Below are 17,813 nucleotides of genomic sequence, written 5' to 3'. Positions count from 1 at the left end.
ATATTAAGAGGTGTTTCCTTCTTCTGCTTGAACAAAGTCAACATACTTGGATGATTAGGTGGAATTAGGCAAATGTTGATCTTGATGAATGAATGCTTAGAATACAAGCGTCCATAAGCTAGCCTTCTTGAGTTGAGCGCGTCCTTGTGCGAATGGGTGTGAGAAACAACCTACAATTGGAGGTTCACACTCGAAATCAAGGGTTGCAAACGATTTCGTCGACGTCGAAAATCATGATCATAAGGACGGGGCTTGATATATTATTGGGGCAGTCTATAGCAGTTTAAATAGAATATTTGAGACGGCCAACACTAACGTATGAGGTCGATACGCGTACCAGTATCGTGTCAAAACTCTCAAAAGAGTCAGGTTGGGTCAGGTTGGTCGTGCGCAGCGCTTCATGATAGACTATGATAGAGATGTTGAAAGCATTTTCAGCTACATCCGTGTGATACAGCTTGCTCACAGCGCATGTATCATCGCTATAAAGCACCAGATCTAGAGTCATCGCGAAATGCGGCATTCAAAGTTCAACAACCAACAAGCTGAATAAACCGTTGCAGGATTAAACAGAGGTAATTCAGTAACTGGTAACTATAAAGCAGCACGCTAGTAGTGTCAGCCATTGGTGTTTTGTCTCCCTCGATGCTCACTGGTCGAAATCCTAATTACTTCGCAATGATTTCAAAGTAAACAACAATCACAATGAAAGGCGCCACAACTCCTGACATTTAAAACACTCAACAAATCAGCAACTGAAGTAAACGAAAGACTAGAATTGCTGTGGGAACGACGGACCGTACATATATCACAATAGGAGAGACAAGGCTCTGTATATGAAACATCACCGAAGTGGAAATCAGTGCTTGTTGCCCGATGGATATCAGGTGATACCCATAGCCTCTGCTGATGAACAAACATCGTGCATATGGTCGACATATGGACGATTCATCAGTCATGCTGGACTGGCTCCTATTTATTTGAAGGGCATGGAAGGCTCCGTTACGCTGTATCGCTACTTTGTAGGTCTCTTGAGCAATTTGCTGGTGCGAGCGTCAAGACGTGTGTGAACGGATTATGTCCGGGGAGCTCTAATCACCGAGCATACCAGCGACTGGTTTGCTACTTCCTTTAGTACGTGGGTGAGTGTTTTGCTAAACACTTGCAAGTGAGGTATTTGTTGTTATAACCCATACATAGCTGACCTAATATGGCCTTGAGACTGTCATACTGGTCTTAAGCCAGTCCCAGGCCTGGATTAAACACAGAGGGGGTTAGTCTGATATCTCTTGTCAATTGAGGATATTGCTTGCACCATGACCAGTTATACTAATAGAGTGCTTTACCGATCTTGTACGTGATTGCGGTGTTGATTTTGGCGCTGCTTTGCCTCTCTCCTCGTTAAAATGCGGTGAAAGTGATTGCAGTCCAACCCAAAACGATTTCTATTACTCAGACAAGGTAGTACGCATCTTAGAATCCTATTTCTCACGGCGTATCTCACTGAATCTATACAAAGTATTTTTACCAACTGTTACAACCACCTGATTTTACAAGGGTGCACACAGTTTAATGGAACAGGACTCTATTTATACACCTTTACGTTGGAACACCCTTCGAAGCTCTTCTATCATGATTCGATACGTGTCCTCTGTAACTGTTGAATTGTGATCTGGGTCTCCTACAATTTTGAGAATTGTTAGTCTGCCTTTCCTTTTGCAAACAATAACCAGCACCACCAACCTTTTGGTTTGCCATTCCATCCATGCACGGCTTTTGGATATCGTTTAGTGACAACATGGACACCAGCCTTCTTCAAAGTCTCAGCATAAACGACTCCCCAATCCCCCAACACGTCCCATTCTCCATTCAGCACCAGAGCATTAGGCACAAATCTTAATTGCGCCTCACTTGCGTATACAGGACTCATATACGGATGTTGATTTAGTGCTTTGGCTTCTGCTCGTGTCTGTCCACGGGGATTGTAGCACTTCAACATAAATAAAGCAATAGGAATCGGTATTGACTTCTTGAAGAGATCTGATTCCTTGTCGTATAGATTCATTCGGTCTGCGTATGACTCGTATAGATCTGGTGGCGGGTATACAGGGATCTGAAGCAAGATTCTGGCGTTTGAATTGTACAAGTGGGGTCTGTCATGTGCCATTATACACATCACTATGGGGTGTGAGGCAAGGAATTGTGTGAGATTGAAAACGATGCAACAAATTATCATACATAGATGAACTACCTGAGCCTAGATTTGCACCAGCAGACCATCCTCCAACAGTGACTCTACCAACGTCCACATTCAACAACTTCACTCCACCGTCTGGTCGGTGCTCATCAACTAGCCACTTGAAGACAGAAAACACTTGTTCTGCAGCAGCTGGAAATGGGTACTAGAATTGTATGGTCTTGTCAGTGATTCAAAAGTTTGGTGTCACTGTGTAGCCTTGTTCACCTCTGGAGCCTTCACATAATCAACAGATATGATGATGCAGTTAGCCTTGTCGGCAATCAGTTTACACTGTGTTGAATCCTGCTCTGCGACTCCTGCAAAGAAGCCACCACCATGGAGGTCAATGTGCACTATAAATGTGATTGCAAGTGAACACACAATTGCAAGTGAACGACAAAGTGTCGATATCGTAAACATTTTTTACCAGGCCAAGATTCTTGTCTCAGCTTGTTGTAATTCTCTGGAAAAAAGATCAAGATTCTTGTAGGAAGAGCCTTGTAGGAGCATTCAGCGTTTGGATTTTTTAGGAGTGCATCGATTGGATTCGGGACTGATATGTCAATGTATTCCTGGAGAGACCGTGAAAATCGTCAGATGAGGTGGACCTAATGGGGACGAAATCACCGCACTTCCAACTGTTTTCTCACCACTGATGTCGGCTCCACAGTTCCGTGTCCTTTAATCCACGTCCTGGTAAGCAGGAACCTCAGCAGCTTGGCCTTTAACGTAAGCAACATTGTGCTTCTCTGATATGTCATATTCCGCTGTGTCTCTCTGTGCTTCTCTATGTCTTCGTTTTGTCAATTGTTTGCTCGGATATTTCAGGCTCTAGTTCACGAGGAGCAAAGCGAATTATTATCTCTCTACTACAGCGATCGTGATTAGTTTGAAAATAATTGTATTTGCACTGGACGCGGTTAGCTCTAATGGTACAGTCTATGATACATCATTCGACATCCGTTTGAAGGGACGCAATCACTAATAGCAACACATATTTGCCATTATTACTGGATGTAACAAAGTTAAATATACAAGAAATTGTAGCGAAAATCGATCGATTGTTTTGCATCCGTACTTACTCTCCTCGAAAGGAGTCATTCAATTTTTGAATTTTTGACATTGCGTTCTTAAAGGTACGCAGAACAGAGCTAGAAACAGTGAAAGCCTACGTCAAGCGTGTGAAATTATTGCCATGTATCCCGAAAACACGCTTCTTGGCCCCTCCTTCAAGTAAATCGACTCTCGCTCCAGTTAGTAAGCCCTTAGTCATCCTCTATTTGAGACATCCACACTTTCATCGCTTACATCCATCGAAAGGAGACGAAGTTGCAATCATGGTAAGAAGCAGACGTGTTCATAGATATATAAATGATGCTCAAATCCCTTTCTCACCCATCTCCCTTAGCAAATCTTCGTTCGTAACCTTGAGGGTTTGGTAAGTGCCGACATCAACCTATTGCAGAGACATGAAGTTGCAGTGAGACTGATCCAGTTCATTAATCATTAGACAAAGACTCTGAATGTCGACTCTCTCGACACTGTCGAGGTAAATTGTTTGAAATTGGAGCGTCATCATCAACATTCCCAGACATTAAAGCTCTCTTAAATTTAGGCCGTAAAGTTCCAAGTACAAGAGCGAGAGGTGATTCATTTAGAACTATATCATTTTCATAGCCATCAGTATATTGATACTTGACGATTTGTAACAGGGAATACCTGCTGAAGCTCTACGATTGATTCACTGTGGTCATCAATTGGAAGATGGACACATCTTGGCTGATTATTCCATCGAAAAAGGTAGAGGAGTCGTCTAGATGAATCAGAGGGTATCTACTTCAATGGCTGATCCAACGCTTTCTCCAATCAGAATCAACTCTACACGTCTTGCTGCGTTTACGAGGTGGTGTCATTGAACCATCGTTGAAGATCCTGGCATCAAAGTTCAACTGTGACAAGATGATTTGCCGCAAGTGAGTCTTGGTGGTGTTGGTGTCGCTGCTTTGATAGAGTACCAGAATCAATCCCAAACTCACACAATTATATTTCAAGGTGTTACGCTCGATTACCTCCTCGTGCCACTAACTGTAGAAAGAAGAAGTGTGGTCACTCCAACCAATTGCGACCCAAGAAGAGTAAGTTCATCCCTCATCATAGTCTTTTTTCCTCGCCAATTTGCAAAGTCTTATTAACATACTTTTCTGCTAATTAGAGCTCAAGTAAAAAGTATATTTTACAGTCATTATATTATGACAAAAACTTGCAAATAAAACATTGGTTGTTATGAACGATTTACTAGTGCAATATGGTGATGACTTCGGGGACTGCCGCTAGGAATTTCTTGATATCCCGTCGAGACAGACTCTCCAGAAACACGACCTCTTCCAAGTGATGCTTCCCATCCATGTAATGAACTAGTTGCTCAAACATTGGGATGAAGGATGGTCGTAGTGTACGGGCAATCATCCTAGCATAATCGGAGCGATTAATATCCTGACTGCTTGGAAGCAGATTCAGATATAGGTGTAGCTGTTGTCGCGAAAATTGGAGGACAAGACAAGTAGTGTGAATTCACATGACGAAAAAAAGGAAATAAACAATCAAAGACATGCTATTACCTGACGTAACAGCCCTCGCCTCAACAGGTAAGTTACTAACTCTAAATGCATAGCTTGCTGTTCCTTGGCAGGTACGACCTGAGATAATGGTCGGGGGAAGGATAAATCACTTAAGAATTTGAGGACATCCAATCTAGGGAAACGGGCTCTACTTTCTTTAAACAGATTTGCGTCCATTCTACCAAGATGTTCTGTCAGCATGGTACGCATGCAAAAAATGCCCATATAATCTAGATTAAGAAGCTTCTTACCCCGCTTGACTCGATAACACATAGATATTCTTCAAATTAATCGCATCAATAATCCTAGCCTTCCTCCAAAATATCAAATGCCCAGCTAGCAAATACAGCACTTCCATACTATATCTTGACTTGTCAGATAATTCAGCAAATGATTGTGTTGGTGTAACGAGTGGTATTAGATTTGCGAGTTCACGTGGATAGAGACTTTGCAATACTCCTGGTGGTGGGAGATCTGCTAATATCTCTTCGGGATCATGTAATAATAGTAGAGCATGATATGGTCTTAGACCCTGTGGTGGATATGATGATGCGTCTGATGACGTGTAGGAGGTATATACATCAGCGAGAGCTTTAGCCAAGGAGCTCTTTTTAATCATTTCTTTAACTTGTTCTAAATGAAACGAATTTGCGTTAGATGCAAAAAAGCAATACTACAGCGCAAAGGGAATCAATCACCTTCGGGATTATCATCAAACGTCTCACGTATCCCAAGAATGATTTCCATTTCATGCAATACGTAATCATTCTTGAGTTGTTCTTCCTTTAATGCCATTGCGACTTTGGATATGACTCGATGGGCAGCAGCAACTTGTCGTCCGAATGACATAGGATCGTCTGCTTCCATAGCAAAGGCCAAGGTGAACATTGTCAGCCTAGTTTCGTTGGGTGATGCTTCACCATCTGATACTGATGCTGCGGATACATCATCTTGGTTGATGTTTCTATAAAGCAGACCCTTGAGATGTTTCATTCACTCCAAGAAGTAACTGTTTTGGTTCCAACACATACGATGAAGACTCATGCGAGACACCACCACTAGTCAATAACGTAGATTGAGCTACAAAAGTCACCATGTCCACAGATATCTCCAACTTGGCATCACATAACGAAGCCTAGCAAATAACGTGTTTGGATTTTTGTCACATTTAATGGCAACGAATCAACGACCAACTCAATAATGAAATACCTTGGGAGAGAGTACTGATGACAGGAAATCAACATCAAATCCTAATATTCCTTCATCTTCGTTACTACGCTTGTTACTCTTATGGTTGTTTCTGTTGTTTGCTTTTCCAGTTGATGTTGATGCTGCTCGAGGACGAGACCTAGGAGCATTTTTACGTTCTGGTACTGCAGGATAGCTGAATAGGAGCTGATGGCCCGTAAGCGTATTGTCTCGAACTGCCAGCAATAGAGCTGAAACTGACATTACTGCTATCGCGTCTGTTTGGTGGATTTGATGGTACGCAACGAATGATGAGATACAGAAGCGAACGTAAGAAACGCTTTTAATCTACGTAATTAGTCGTTATGAACACGGAGGCCACCATTCGCATCAGCGATCGCATTGTAGAAAACATTCCACTACCATTCACGTTGTAAAACTCTATTCTTCGCTTACTACATAAGCGACCCATCTTGTTTAATCTTCAGTTATAAGATCCTCGATCTTCTCGTCAGATCCCAACAATGTCTGCATTTGGTTCAACAATTGTCTAGTAGCCTTTTCAACCTGCTCATCATCATCTTCCACTAATTCCGCCAAGAAGGGTGCAGTTTCAGGCAGATGGACATGAAGGGATTCACCAGCAGATGTCCACATTTCTGTTAAGCAGCATACGGCTACTAATCGAACCTATGAAATTGGGCTTGATGTGAGCAAAACAACAGGTGTCAAATATGCACGAGTATTTCGCCAACCTTAGAATTGTCGTGACGAGTCTTGGCTAATACTTGCTGATGCAAGGTTCTCAACAAAGGTTGGTCTTTGAGAGAGTTTGCCATCTGGCCAAGAGTAGGTACTACATTTTCAAACATCTTGACCTGCATATTGTGAAAGACAAGAGTTTAAGTTGGACCCATAGCAAAAAAATCAGCATAGAGGAAAACTTGCATACCAAATAATCTTCATTTTGAGTATACATGATTTGATCAACCATCAAAGATATCAATGGACTGATGTGTGATGCTAGAGCTAAAGAATTTGAAAGAGTTTCAATCCATTCTCAAAAGCGACGCCACAATACCTTTGAATGTGAACTACAGTCCACCACGTACCTCCATCAGTATAATGAATCAAGAACTTCCTCATGACAGACCACAAATCACTCCACAAGATATCAAACTCCTTGGTCTTTTTCTCACTTTCAAAAGCATCCTTGACTTCGTCCAAGATCTGTACGACGTATACACCAAAGATGGATTGCAGCTTGTCCAAGAGATTTGATACAAGTTTCCAAAAGAGAGATTTTCGTAACAAGGGCGTATTGTTTGATAATGCCCAGTACCGAATTCGGAGGAAGAGAGGTTTGAAGAGAGTTTCATTTAATCTCATGATGAAGCGGATGATGGAATCAATCATTCTTTGAGATGATGCGGCCTATTTAAAGAAAACTTCATTTTAGTAGTGGATGATGGGCGCAAAAAAACGCATCCTATAGAGATATGAATGCAGGGTACCCACATCAGAGACATCAAATGCTCGAAGATACAATTGTAAAATGGCTTGATTCTGTAATGTCAAGTCCTCCATCGACAAATGGGCTGTGATCTCATTCAATACGTAAATGGCAACCAATCCATCCATTGGTGTGGAAATGGTTCGAGAAGATACTACTTTCAGAAGCACTGTTGCTTCAATGTTTTTACCCAATGCTCGATATACAGCCTGTAAGATATTAAAAGCATTAGGTCTCAATACAAGAACCAAAAAGAAATTAAAATTGGAAATATACCCCAGAATGCTTCAGTGCCAAATAATCCAACATGTGTGGTATGGATGGTGCAACGAATTTAGGGAGTGTTCGAATGGTTGTGTCAATGAGCAATACAACCGATTCATGCACAGATGATGAGTCTAGATTGATGAAATGGAAGTGAGCGAAAAAAACGGAAACGAAGTCCAGTGGATAGCCTACCAGTATGAGCGTCCTCGGCAGCAAGAGTAAGCGCTTGAGGAATCAATTTAGGTAATGATGGGATGGTTCGTGGTCCCAATTCTCGGCTATTGAATCATTGACATGTTAATAACCAAAAAACAATATGGATGGCGCTGCTTAACAAATTCTCACCACAAGGCAGCAAGAAGCTTATATCCGGCAGCAAGCACATCCGAATTAACTGTCCATTTCTCCAAATACGTATTAACAATATTTGACAAGAGAGTGGAATAAACATCTGGAAAGAGTTTGCCAAGTCGCGTAACAGCTGTAGCGAATGTTTCCATGGTGATTTGTAACGAGGATGTGATCTAGATATTTCAGGGTTAACAACGGAGAGCCTGCAGTGAAACAAATCATGATACACCAACCTTTTCTTTCGTCATAACAGACTTCTCCAATGCTTGAATCATGACATTCACAGCATCAGCATTCGTTCTCAATTCTTCTTCGGATCGGTCCACAAGCGCTTCACGAAGCGATGAAATCACGCGAAGTTTGGTCTAAATCAACAAAAAGATCAGAAAATCATTTAGCGCATTATGGTTGTTCAGACACTTCCTACCTTGCCAGACACACGACTAAACAATGATGAAGCCATTTCCATGTATGACGACAAAGGCACAACACGACTCAATACCGCCAACGACTGTTTAGCAGATTGTTCAGTTCGAATCAGCAAGAGACTGCACACTGTTGAGTATAATTCCATGACTTGAGCGTAAGACATGGATGCAGTGTCGAATGCTGATGGCACTTTCTCTGTAAACGACCTGTCTGCGAGAATGGTGGATACGTATTGTATCGAATCGGTTTTGCTGAGAGGGTAGGACAACCGTTAGCAAAAAAACATTTTCGCACAGACCGTTGGACAGAAATACCTTTCCGCATCTTCCAATAGCACAACGGATGACTAAAATATATGAAAACAAGTCAAATCCTATATTTAAAACTTAGGATTTTTTGCTTCTCGAAACTTACCTTCAAAATAACCTGAACATCAAACTCTCTCGAAACCTCTATACAGAATGCTGGTAGTACTTCACTTGGCACTGACAGACTAACTGAAAACTGATGACTCTTCATGGCCAAAGAAATCACCAATCTTAGATACTCGGAAGGTCCCATTGTGTTGAGGAGTACCACAAACAATCTACGCCAAAGAAAATAGTCAGGAAACTCAACTCTTGATTCAACATTTGCATTGTAACTGTTTTAAAATTTGCATTGTGACTTACGGAACACGACGATGAGCAGGAATATGTGGGATGGCATCCACAAAGAGTTGAATAATGTCCGATAGTGCTAAAAGCAATCAAAGTCACATCGCAATACGCAATAAATGGAACGTTTCCACAACACCTCAAATTCTTACCTTCTTGAGAGGAATGACGCATAAGACTAGGCACAACAGCTTCCACCAACTGATCGGCGACATGGAAACTATAACTGTCGTCTACACGCAACAGGTTGTTTGTCATGAACGTAAACACCGACATGATGTTGTGGACTATGTCTTCAGGAGAACTCTTGGCTAGTGCTGCCAAGATCAATAGACATGTTTGATGGATTTGTGGGTTGTCCGTGACTAACAAAAGTTCGAGTACTTTTAGCCAAAAAAAACCAAATCTAGTGTGTTGACCAATCACAGGTTACCTCTCATGCTTTGAACAACCAAATCTATACGAACGCTTCCCCATCTTGTAGTGCGCTATTCGAAAAACATGGGATGTTAAAGACCACAGGCGCAAAAAGGAACCACGTAGTAGCATAATACCTCAACAGCCAACAAGATCCCAGACAACAACAACTGGCGGAGATAATCGGTGGAAAGACTAGTATCCTCAACATCAATCGTCAATGCCAAAGCCTCAAACAAAACATCGAGTAACTGAGCAGCTATATCACTCCATCGTGGTATCAACTCCAATAAAATCGTCAATTTCGCCACATTTACATTCGAACCACCACTTTCATCTACTCGTGACTTTTTGAGAGCCTGTGCATATTGACTGACAAGAGCATCAACGGATGTCTTTAAATCAGCTTTAAAGTCCGTTACAGGGATTGGCAATGCTGATAAAGTTGATCGAACTAGTGATGCGGTTTGTGATGGTGCTACAACAGCCAAATCCACCAATCGAGTGAATAGAGTATGTTGGACTGCAGGCTCTCGTAAAGCGTGATACCAGATAGGAGTACATATTTCTAGAGCGCTGCGTTGTGTATCTTCATTGTCGAGCAACTTGTAGTATCCTGTCATGTGTCGTTTACTACGTGATGAGGATAGGGAAGATACTGATAATGGTGTATAGCATTTCAAGATGGCGGTTGCTAGCTCCGTTGATTTAGATTCTACAGCGGACGACAATAATGGGAAGACGGTTTGGAGTTTAATGGGCGTATCGATTCGTTCAAGGAGTCGAAGGACAGAGCAACGAGCTGCCTGATCAGACAATGCCAATACATGAGTCAAGAAAAACATGACCAGCTGGTCTCTGTTTGTTTGGAAATGTTGAGATGCAATGGCAAAAAGAGATAGAAGGATTACGAAGAATACCTTGTTTCAAGGACACCATCAGCTACATCCAACAAGAAATCGCCAAATTGAGTATCAAGAGCATCACGATCTTTAAACCATTCTGGCAAATATGGCATGACCCGTTCGACAAGTTTAGATGCTTGTCGAGTCTCGATATATTGCAATTGATCTACAACAGGAGTAGTGGATTCAGACACATTGATCGAGTCCGCGGATACGCTTTTTCTCGATTTGAACTCACCACTTCTGGATCCATAAAACGAACCAGCATTTGCAATAAGTCTTTCACGGGGACCGTTTACGTCAAGAGATTGATAACTGGTCCAAACTTCCTTGATACAAGCTTGAGCTGCAGATCGTACAAGCACAGAAGCGTGTCGCAAGGCAATAAAGAGTCCAGGTAACAAGACTTGATGATCAAGAGCCTCGATTTCTGTAGTGGAGTGGATGTACGATGATACGATGGCTAGAGCTGTAGCCAATACAAAAGGAGATGATGTGGTCGACATGTCTAACATAATAGCTATTAGTACAGTTTAGCAGTTCGTATTTTTGTCGAATGCATTCACTTACCATCATGTAGAATAAATCTAAACAAGAATGGCAGGCTGCCATTTGATTGACCAACATGGATTTCAAATAGAGATTTCAAAGCGCTTGGTCTGGCGCTTGAAGCAGACGCCACACGATACAAGTCATATACGAGATCACAGTAAACCTATTAGAAGTCGATGAGAAAAAAACGATGTAGGCATCTTTGTATTCTAAAGAAGCACGTGCATACCTTATCATCGTCACTTGGCGATAACCACGACACCTCTTCCAAAGGTCTTGGAAGTACAGACAGCATAGATGTGAAAATCATGGACGAAATGAGTGATTCTACTTTTTCGCTGTGTTCAGGATTGAGTGCTAATACAGCCTGTGTGACATTCAGCGCTGGGAGACCTTCGATACAACCACCGCATTCGACTATTGGCGCAGATACGTGCTTTAGCAGAATCGACATCCAGGTTGACTGATCATCACCGGGTACTAGTGAGAAAAACGAGTAAGCACAAAAAAACTGCTTGGGGAAGATCCGTGAATTACCATGGTATAGTTTCTTGAGCGTCACTAGCATACCCAGCATACGAGCACGAGGCAATTTACACACTAACAACTCCTTCAAGATGGCATCTGATACAACACTAGCCATATTCGTGATGATACTTCTCAAAGCAAATGCTACAGCATCGTCCAATACCGTCTTATCCTTGGCAACCTTATATTCTACATGGGCCTTTTGCAGTGCATCATGAATAGTTTTGGCTGCATCAGGAGTCATCCATAGTCCCTCACTCAACAGCTTCAACGTCGAGATTGTTACGCCTCGTGATGCACGAGTCACCAACAAGGATGCAGCAATGACAGACATAGCAGGCATATATCCAGCATGCGATTTGATCAGTCGTTTCAAACATGCTTTTAGAATAGGAGTATCGGTTGTGGTGTTTGCTAGTTTGATGATGGCGTCAGCCAATTTATCTTGATCCATCTGGTCAAGACAGGACAACTTGAAGACTGCTAGTATGACGTCTGCATTCTCGGAAACGTGCAATCGTGGGAGGATGACCTCAGTCAATTCAGTTGCTGGATATTCGACATTGTCTAGATTCTTGATGGCTTCAATACGGACATGCTTGTCCTGATGATTAAGCTTTACAATATCAGGAGCAGCAATTGTCATGCCTCCGTCGGGAATGGTTGACTAGTGAATACAATTTAGCAAGCGAAAAAAATCCATATGATAAGATTTGGCAATGGCAAACGTACATTGACTGCCAATCGATACACTGACACAAAGACCTTCTTGAACTGCTGTTTATCCATACAAATCATAAGTTCAGACATATGCTTGACTGTAGCTGCCTTAAGAACAGCTTGCACCATAGTTGCATTCTTGGTGTCTTTCAGTGAGACTCGAGATAGTTCCGTGACGATGTTTTCAAGTACATCAGGCGAAGCTGGTCCTGAGTGCAACAAGGTGGTGAGAGGTTCTTGCAATCTATAGAACAAGATAAAAAATCAGCGGATTCCTTTTTTTGTCGGGGCTCTGTTGACACCACACCTTTCGTGAATCAAAACACTCGTCAAAGGAATAACGAATGCGTCAGCCTGGTACTTTTCACAGACTTGGCTCAATAATTCCATGACGCCTCTGTCGAAAAAGAAACAGAATAAGTCAGTAAGGATCAACAAAAAGAACTTTATAGGATACCTACTCTGACTGAGCTGCTCTGCTGATTGCCTCAATAGGTAATACCACATTAGACTGTGTCTGACATATCGACACCATAGCAGTCAAGATTCCAAAATCGACAGATGATGGAATGGCAGATGCCATAGCTTCCAAGACTGATGTTGTGACTGTTGGAATGACTGGCACTCGACGTAGCATCAATGCAAATGACATGCACGCGACAGTCTAGTAAAACATCAAACAGGTAAGAAGAAAAAAAACAGGCCTGATTATGAAGTATGTTACCTGAACGTCTGGGTAACGGGTCGCTTTCAGAAACTCAAAGAGCAGAGGCGATATATTACGAATAGTGTTGTCTGTCACCTCCGAGGTAGATGAAAGGTATTCCATCAACAAGGCAGCAAAGAATGACCACAATGCGACGTTTTCGATTCCGTTTTCAATTGATTTTAGTGTCTAGGTGACGTGGATGTAAGTCTTTGTGGCACAAAAAAGGGAAGAAGAAACCACGGAGAACACGGAGACCTACTGTTTCAACAAAGGTCTGCAATAAAGCAGGATGCTTATGGCATTCTTGTAAGAAGAATGTGCGATCTGGTGCTACTTTTGCCTTTTGAGCACGTTTGAGGAAGGTCCATACGTTCTCACCACTAACCAGCAAAAAACCGCATTAGCTTCGAGCGTGGAATGATTTGATCTCGATCATACGTACTGCAAGTTGAGGATGACGAGCATTCGGACGAATTGGGGAGTAGCATGGTAAGGAACGATGGCCTCCAACACTTGATTTACATTGTAGCGATGTACACTATGATAACGAATGAGGATCAGCATCAAATTGATCAAAAGGCGAATCTCAATTGCTTAGACGCGTTACCTGAATCGACGGACGAGCCATTCTAGAACTGGAGCAGCTGAAGCTTCCAAGAAGTACTTTGACAAAAGCTGCAACAACCCAGAGATACTAGCGTCCAATAGATCATTTTCTTGACGTGTCTATAACAGTAATGCCGTTAGATCAACGATCTCTTCCGAACGTTAGCTTCAAAGATCTTTTTTTCTACCAGCAATGTTCTGTCCAGATTTTTGACAGCATCCGAGAAGAGAGTCAGTTCATAAGCCTGAAATCGTTGATCTTTCAGCGTAAGTTCCTGGAGAGCTTGTAGAGCTAGAGCATGGAGAGTGTCCCTGTCTATGTCAGGATCGCCAATGTATGAAGGTTGAGCAATAGCATCCCGAGTGATGACTTTGCTCCTGTCTTGCAGTTGCTGCAATTGAGCCTTCAGGTTAGACGTGGGCGCAGGCATCCTAACGTGATCCGTCACTAGGTTTTTGTGGTAGCTGCTAGTTTCGGTAAGAAAAAAATCCTTAAGTGTTTGGAGCCTAGCCTTAGTAATTGCTTACGTTATCACAAACCCTAAGACAAACTTCACCAAAATTCCAAGAATCGAACAAACACTAAGGAAGACGTATGTTTTTAATCGTTGGAAAGCATTAAAGAGATCCCGATCTAAATCATCTTCCATAGCTTCGATTCTAGGCTCAAAATGAGAGAGACCTCGGCCGACGTATCTTCACTATTCACTCGAATTCAGGAGAACTACTTCTTGGGAGGTGCTAATGGAAAACATGGCCAAGAAGAATATATGACCTGCTCATGTCGATATGATCCTGGTGGGTCACTGCTCTTCCCTCTTTAACAAGAGGTTGAGCATTCGTTTGCATCAAATCTCGTCTCGACAGTTGAGGACAGCCCACATCGACATATAACACTCTCTCTTGTCCCCAACTCACAGCTGACCCTGACTCGGCATGCGGTGAACATTCCAATTGCATCAACCGAGAGCTTTTTATCGAATGCAGCAGAGACTGTCCTTCTGGAGTCCATTGTCAAAACCAGAGGTTTGTTGGGCGTGGAGAGTTGTCACATAAAAACAAAAAAACTCGAGAAACTAATGCCCGTAGCATAGATTCCAACAGAAAGAATACGCTGATATAGATATTTTCTTGACGGAAAAGAAAGGCCATGGCATGAGAACTCGCCAGCCCTTGACAAGAGGCCAGTTTGTGATAGAATATGTTGGAGAAGTCATACCGACAACGCTATTCATAAAAAGGACGCAGGACTACCACGATCAGGGCAAAAAACACTTTTATTTCATGAGTCTCAAGTCAGATGAGGTGCGCTAACTCTTCTAGCTGTTATCCGCGAGCTTTTCATATTCTTGACAAAAAAAGTTGGATTCGACAAAACAAGGTTGCATAATACTAACCAGCCCCCACATATACGGTATATCTCTAGTTTATTGATGCACAGAAGAAAGGAAACTACTCTCGATTCATAAATCATAGTTGTGTGCCAAACTGTATATTACACAAATGGTTGGTGGGCACAAAGTTGAGAATCGGTATATTCACCATAAAGGATGTACCAGCTGGTACAGAATTGACTTTTGATTACAAGTTTGAGAGATATGGGTAAGTTGAACGTCCTGAGTTGGATGATGTTGTTGATTTATTATAATCGTTTTTGCGCCCATTCTAGGACAAAGGCACAACCATGCTATTGTGGTGAAGAGGTGTGCAAAGGCTTCATCGGAGGAACCAAACAGTCCAAGAGTATGCTGGTTTGAACCTTTCTCTTGGCCTCACCCTAAGTACTAACTACTTGCCCGTTACTGTATAGTGATCGATGGCTTGTCGGATCAGCCTAGATTGGCCAATGTAGATGAAGATGATGACGATGACGATGAGACTGTCAGGGTACGTTTTGCGTTTTGAGAACACCAAGTTAACAAATAGACTGACCTCTTTGTTCCACCAATATTTGTAGAAATCCGACAGAGCCTTGGAGTCACAGGAAGATATAGTCAGGCTGATTCGATACCTCATGAGAATGTCACAGAATAACGCAAGCAAGGCAATGAAATGGCTGCGGCGACTTGAAGTAGGTTACAACATAATGCTTGAATAGGAATTCTTTTTGCTCACCGATACCTACTTTAGGCTACACAATCAACGTCCCAAACTCTTACTCGTCTATTCATATACTATCGCGGTCTGCTCGCTCTGAAAATCACCCTCTCAAATTCTCTCAAATCTGAACCAGGACTCGCAATACAGGTAAATCAGTGTGTTATGATCGCATATCCTTCATAGTTTTTGTTTGTTTGTCTAACAATTCACGTACAATAATTAGGTCATGAAAATACTGAAAGCATTCAACTTTACTCAGAAGAATTCAGTGGAAGCTGTTAAGTTGGACGAGATGGTTAACAAGGTTGCTGAGACAGCGGAAGATCAAGAAGTCATGCGACTTGCTCTTGATGTGAGTATTCCGGTTCTCGTAGACCGTTTTTCATCTTTCAAATGAACACTTTTTGCTCACCATTTCTCTGTTGTCACAAAATAGCTATCGCATACTTGGGCTACTCTGGAGACTAGCGTCAAGATTGAGAAGAAGAGAATAGTAAGTGGAGACCAAAAAGATTATCCATGGATAGATGTACGGCAAGTACTCACTGTTCACTACTTTACAATCAGGTACCACCAGCGGAAACGGCAGGAGGTGTGAAACGAGCCGCAGATGATGTTGACAACGATTTACCGTCAAAACTGTCCAAGTTTGGAAACAACAAGTTAGGACGGCAAGACAAGTGGAAGAATGACAGGAAGGACTCCAAAGACTATGATCGATACTCGAAAGATTATGATCGTCGGGAAAGAGATCGAGAGCGTGATCGAGACCGAGACAGAGATCGAGACTATAAACGAAACTATGATCGAAAAGACAACAATGGCACTCGAACGCCTCGAGACGACGATAGTCGTAGCAAGAACAGTAGTAATGACTATATAAACGATTCACCGCATTCAAGACCTGGATCACAGCCACGGCCATCCTCATTACATAATAATTTAACATCACCAACAACATCAACACACCACTCAACAGAACAAGAAGTAACTGATGGCTGGAGTAATAACAACCGATACGCACAACCGCCATCTATACCTCCTGCTTACGATATGGGACCGTATGGCTCCCCGTTAGTCCTGCCGCCACTACCACCATCTCTAACAACATTCAACTCGGCCTATCCAATAATACAACCGGCATCATCATGGACTCCATCTTCGATACATACGCCATGGGACATGAGGGGAGGTAGTAGTATAGCGACCCCCCGAATACCATGGATGGATGGCGGTGGTGGCCTTACACCTGCATTGAGTGGCGTGAATCCGGATTGGGTGCCTGAGGAAGTTGTTGAAGAGGCCAAGGAAGAGGACGTTATTAATGCTGATGCCATGGATGTTGCTGATGATTCCAAGCCTGCTGTGCTTGATAAGGCTGCTGAGAAGGCATTACGTGAAGAGGTACGCATCGGTTATCAAGCCATGTTGCTTTTTTTGCTGTTGGGCGAACAACTTCAACTGACATTTTGGAACTGTTTACTTGTAGGTTTCCAAGGTGGTGACCAAGGCACTGAGTAAGCATAAAGGGGAAATGACAGTAGACCAGTTCAAGCATCTCGCCAAAAAGGTAATTGCACAAAAGCAGCTATCGGTCATTCTTTGAAATGAACACCTAACACAACTCAACTCACTCATAGCTCACATATGGTGCCATTGAAAAGGAATCCAAAAAGGGTGGTCCACCCATGAAGATGACTGAAGAAATGAAGTCCAAAATCAAAAAGTTTGTCCTATCCTATTACGAAAGGAAGACGAAGGAAGGTGGCATTGCTATAAGCAGTAAGGGCAAGTCATCCACTACCACCAGCACAACAACACCAGCAGCCCAATAAGGACCCTCAAGTCTCTATTCTTTGCATCTTAAAGTCTCAAGTTTTTAGTCTGTCTCTCACAAGGCTTTGTATTGAAAAACAAACTCTATATATATAAGTAAGAAATCTCGTTCAGCGAGTATTATTATGTTCTCATATGAATATACTGTGGCTTTGGTCATTATGTGGTGCACGGTTTTG

General features: G+C 42.3%; 5 protein-coding genes across 5 annotated transcripts; 2 read left to right on the top strand and 3 right to left on the bottom strand.

The window, feature by feature from the left end:
- Positions 1 to 1,589: 1,589 nt before the first annotated feature.
- Positions 1,590 to 2,979, bottom strand: SmJEL517_g05327 (uncharacterized protein; the record flags this gene model as incomplete). Its single annotated transcript, XM_031171253.1, has 6 exons — positions 1,590 to 1,681; positions 1,744 to 2,178; positions 2,252 to 2,402; positions 2,465 to 2,592; positions 2,667 to 2,811; positions 2,890 to 2,979. 6 exons carry the CDS (start codon positions 2,977 to 2,979, stop codon positions 1,590 to 1,592), a joined length of 1,041 nt encoding a protein of 346 aa, XP_031022750.1.
- Positions 2,980 to 3,576: 597 nt separating this feature from the next.
- On the top strand, positions 3,577 to 4,462 carry SmJEL517_g05326 (uncharacterized protein; the record flags this gene model as incomplete). Its single annotated transcript, XM_031171252.1, has 8 exons — positions 3,577 to 3,579; positions 3,648 to 3,677; positions 3,750 to 3,788; positions 3,855 to 3,884; positions 3,952 to 4,039; positions 4,110 to 4,212; positions 4,292 to 4,374; positions 4,452 to 4,462. The coding sequence occupies 8 exons, from the start codon at positions 3,577 to 3,579 to the stop codon at positions 4,460 to 4,462; spliced, it is 387 nt and encodes a 128-aa protein (XP_031022751.1).
- A 72-nt stretch (positions 4,463 to 4,534) lies between these two features.
- SmJEL517_g05325 (uncharacterized protein) lies at positions 4,535 to 6,309 on the bottom strand (the record flags this gene model as incomplete). The annotated part of the gene is made up of 6 exons (XM_031171251.1): positions 4,535 to 4,768; positions 4,858 to 5,035; positions 5,109 to 5,490; positions 5,556 to 5,821; positions 5,889 to 5,992; positions 6,067 to 6,309. 6 exons carry the CDS (start codon positions 6,307 to 6,309, stop codon positions 4,535 to 4,537), a joined length of 1,407 nt encoding a protein of 468 aa, XP_031022748.1.
- A 213-nt stretch (positions 6,310 to 6,522) lies between these two features.
- SmJEL517_g05324 (uncharacterized protein) lies at positions 6,523 to 14,129 on the bottom strand (the record flags this gene model as incomplete). The annotated part of the gene is made up of 29 exons (XM_031171250.1): positions 6,523 to 6,735; positions 6,801 to 6,923; positions 6,998 to 7,074; positions 7,158 to 7,479; positions 7,564 to 7,767; positions 7,835 to 7,956; positions 8,018 to 8,103; positions 8,171 to 8,349; positions 8,410 to 8,541; positions 8,604 to 8,856; positions 8,920 to 8,951; positions 9,020 to 9,191; positions 9,277 to 9,343; positions 9,414 to 9,626; positions 9,695 to 9,749; positions 9,816 to 10,536; positions 10,599 to 10,749; positions 10,822 to 11,091; positions 11,154 to 11,298; positions 11,365 to 11,615; positions 11,673 to 12,330; positions 12,396 to 12,627; positions 12,691 to 12,780; positions 12,845 to 13,047; positions 13,108 to 13,278; positions 13,352 to 13,472; positions 13,535 to 13,630; positions 13,700 to 13,818; positions 13,887 to 14,129. 29 exons carry the CDS (start codon positions 14,127 to 14,129, stop codon positions 6,523 to 6,525), a joined length of 5,721 nt encoding a protein of 1,906 aa, XP_031022749.1.
- A 240-nt stretch (positions 14,130 to 14,369) lies between these two features.
- Positions 14,370 to 17,633, top strand: SmJEL517_g05323 (histone-lysine N-methyltransferase; the record flags this gene model as incomplete). The annotated part of the gene is made up of 13 exons (XM_031171249.1): positions 14,370 to 14,496; positions 14,566 to 14,724; positions 14,822 to 15,003; positions 15,125 to 15,300; positions 15,368 to 15,441; positions 15,509 to 15,585; positions 15,656 to 15,769; positions 15,829 to 15,945; positions 16,022 to 16,150; positions 16,235 to 16,291; positions 16,366 to 17,202; positions 17,288 to 17,368; positions 17,439 to 17,633. The coding sequence occupies 13 exons, from the start codon at positions 14,370 to 14,372 to the stop codon at positions 17,631 to 17,633; spliced, it is 2,325 nt and encodes a 774-aa protein (XP_031022754.1).
- Between the last annotated feature and the right edge of the window lie 180 nt (positions 17,634 to 17,813).

This window comes from Synchytrium microbalum, assembly GCF_006535985.1.
Source record: "Synchytrium microbalum strain JEL517 chromosome Unknown SmJEL517_scf0047, whole genome shotgun sequence".
Taxonomy (NCBI): domain Eukaryota; kingdom Fungi; phylum Chytridiomycota; class Chytridiomycetes; order Synchytriales; family Synchytriaceae; genus Synchytrium; species Synchytrium microbalum.
Note: the sequence above shows the minus strand (reverse complement) of the source record. Positions and strands in the feature narration are given on the sequence as shown.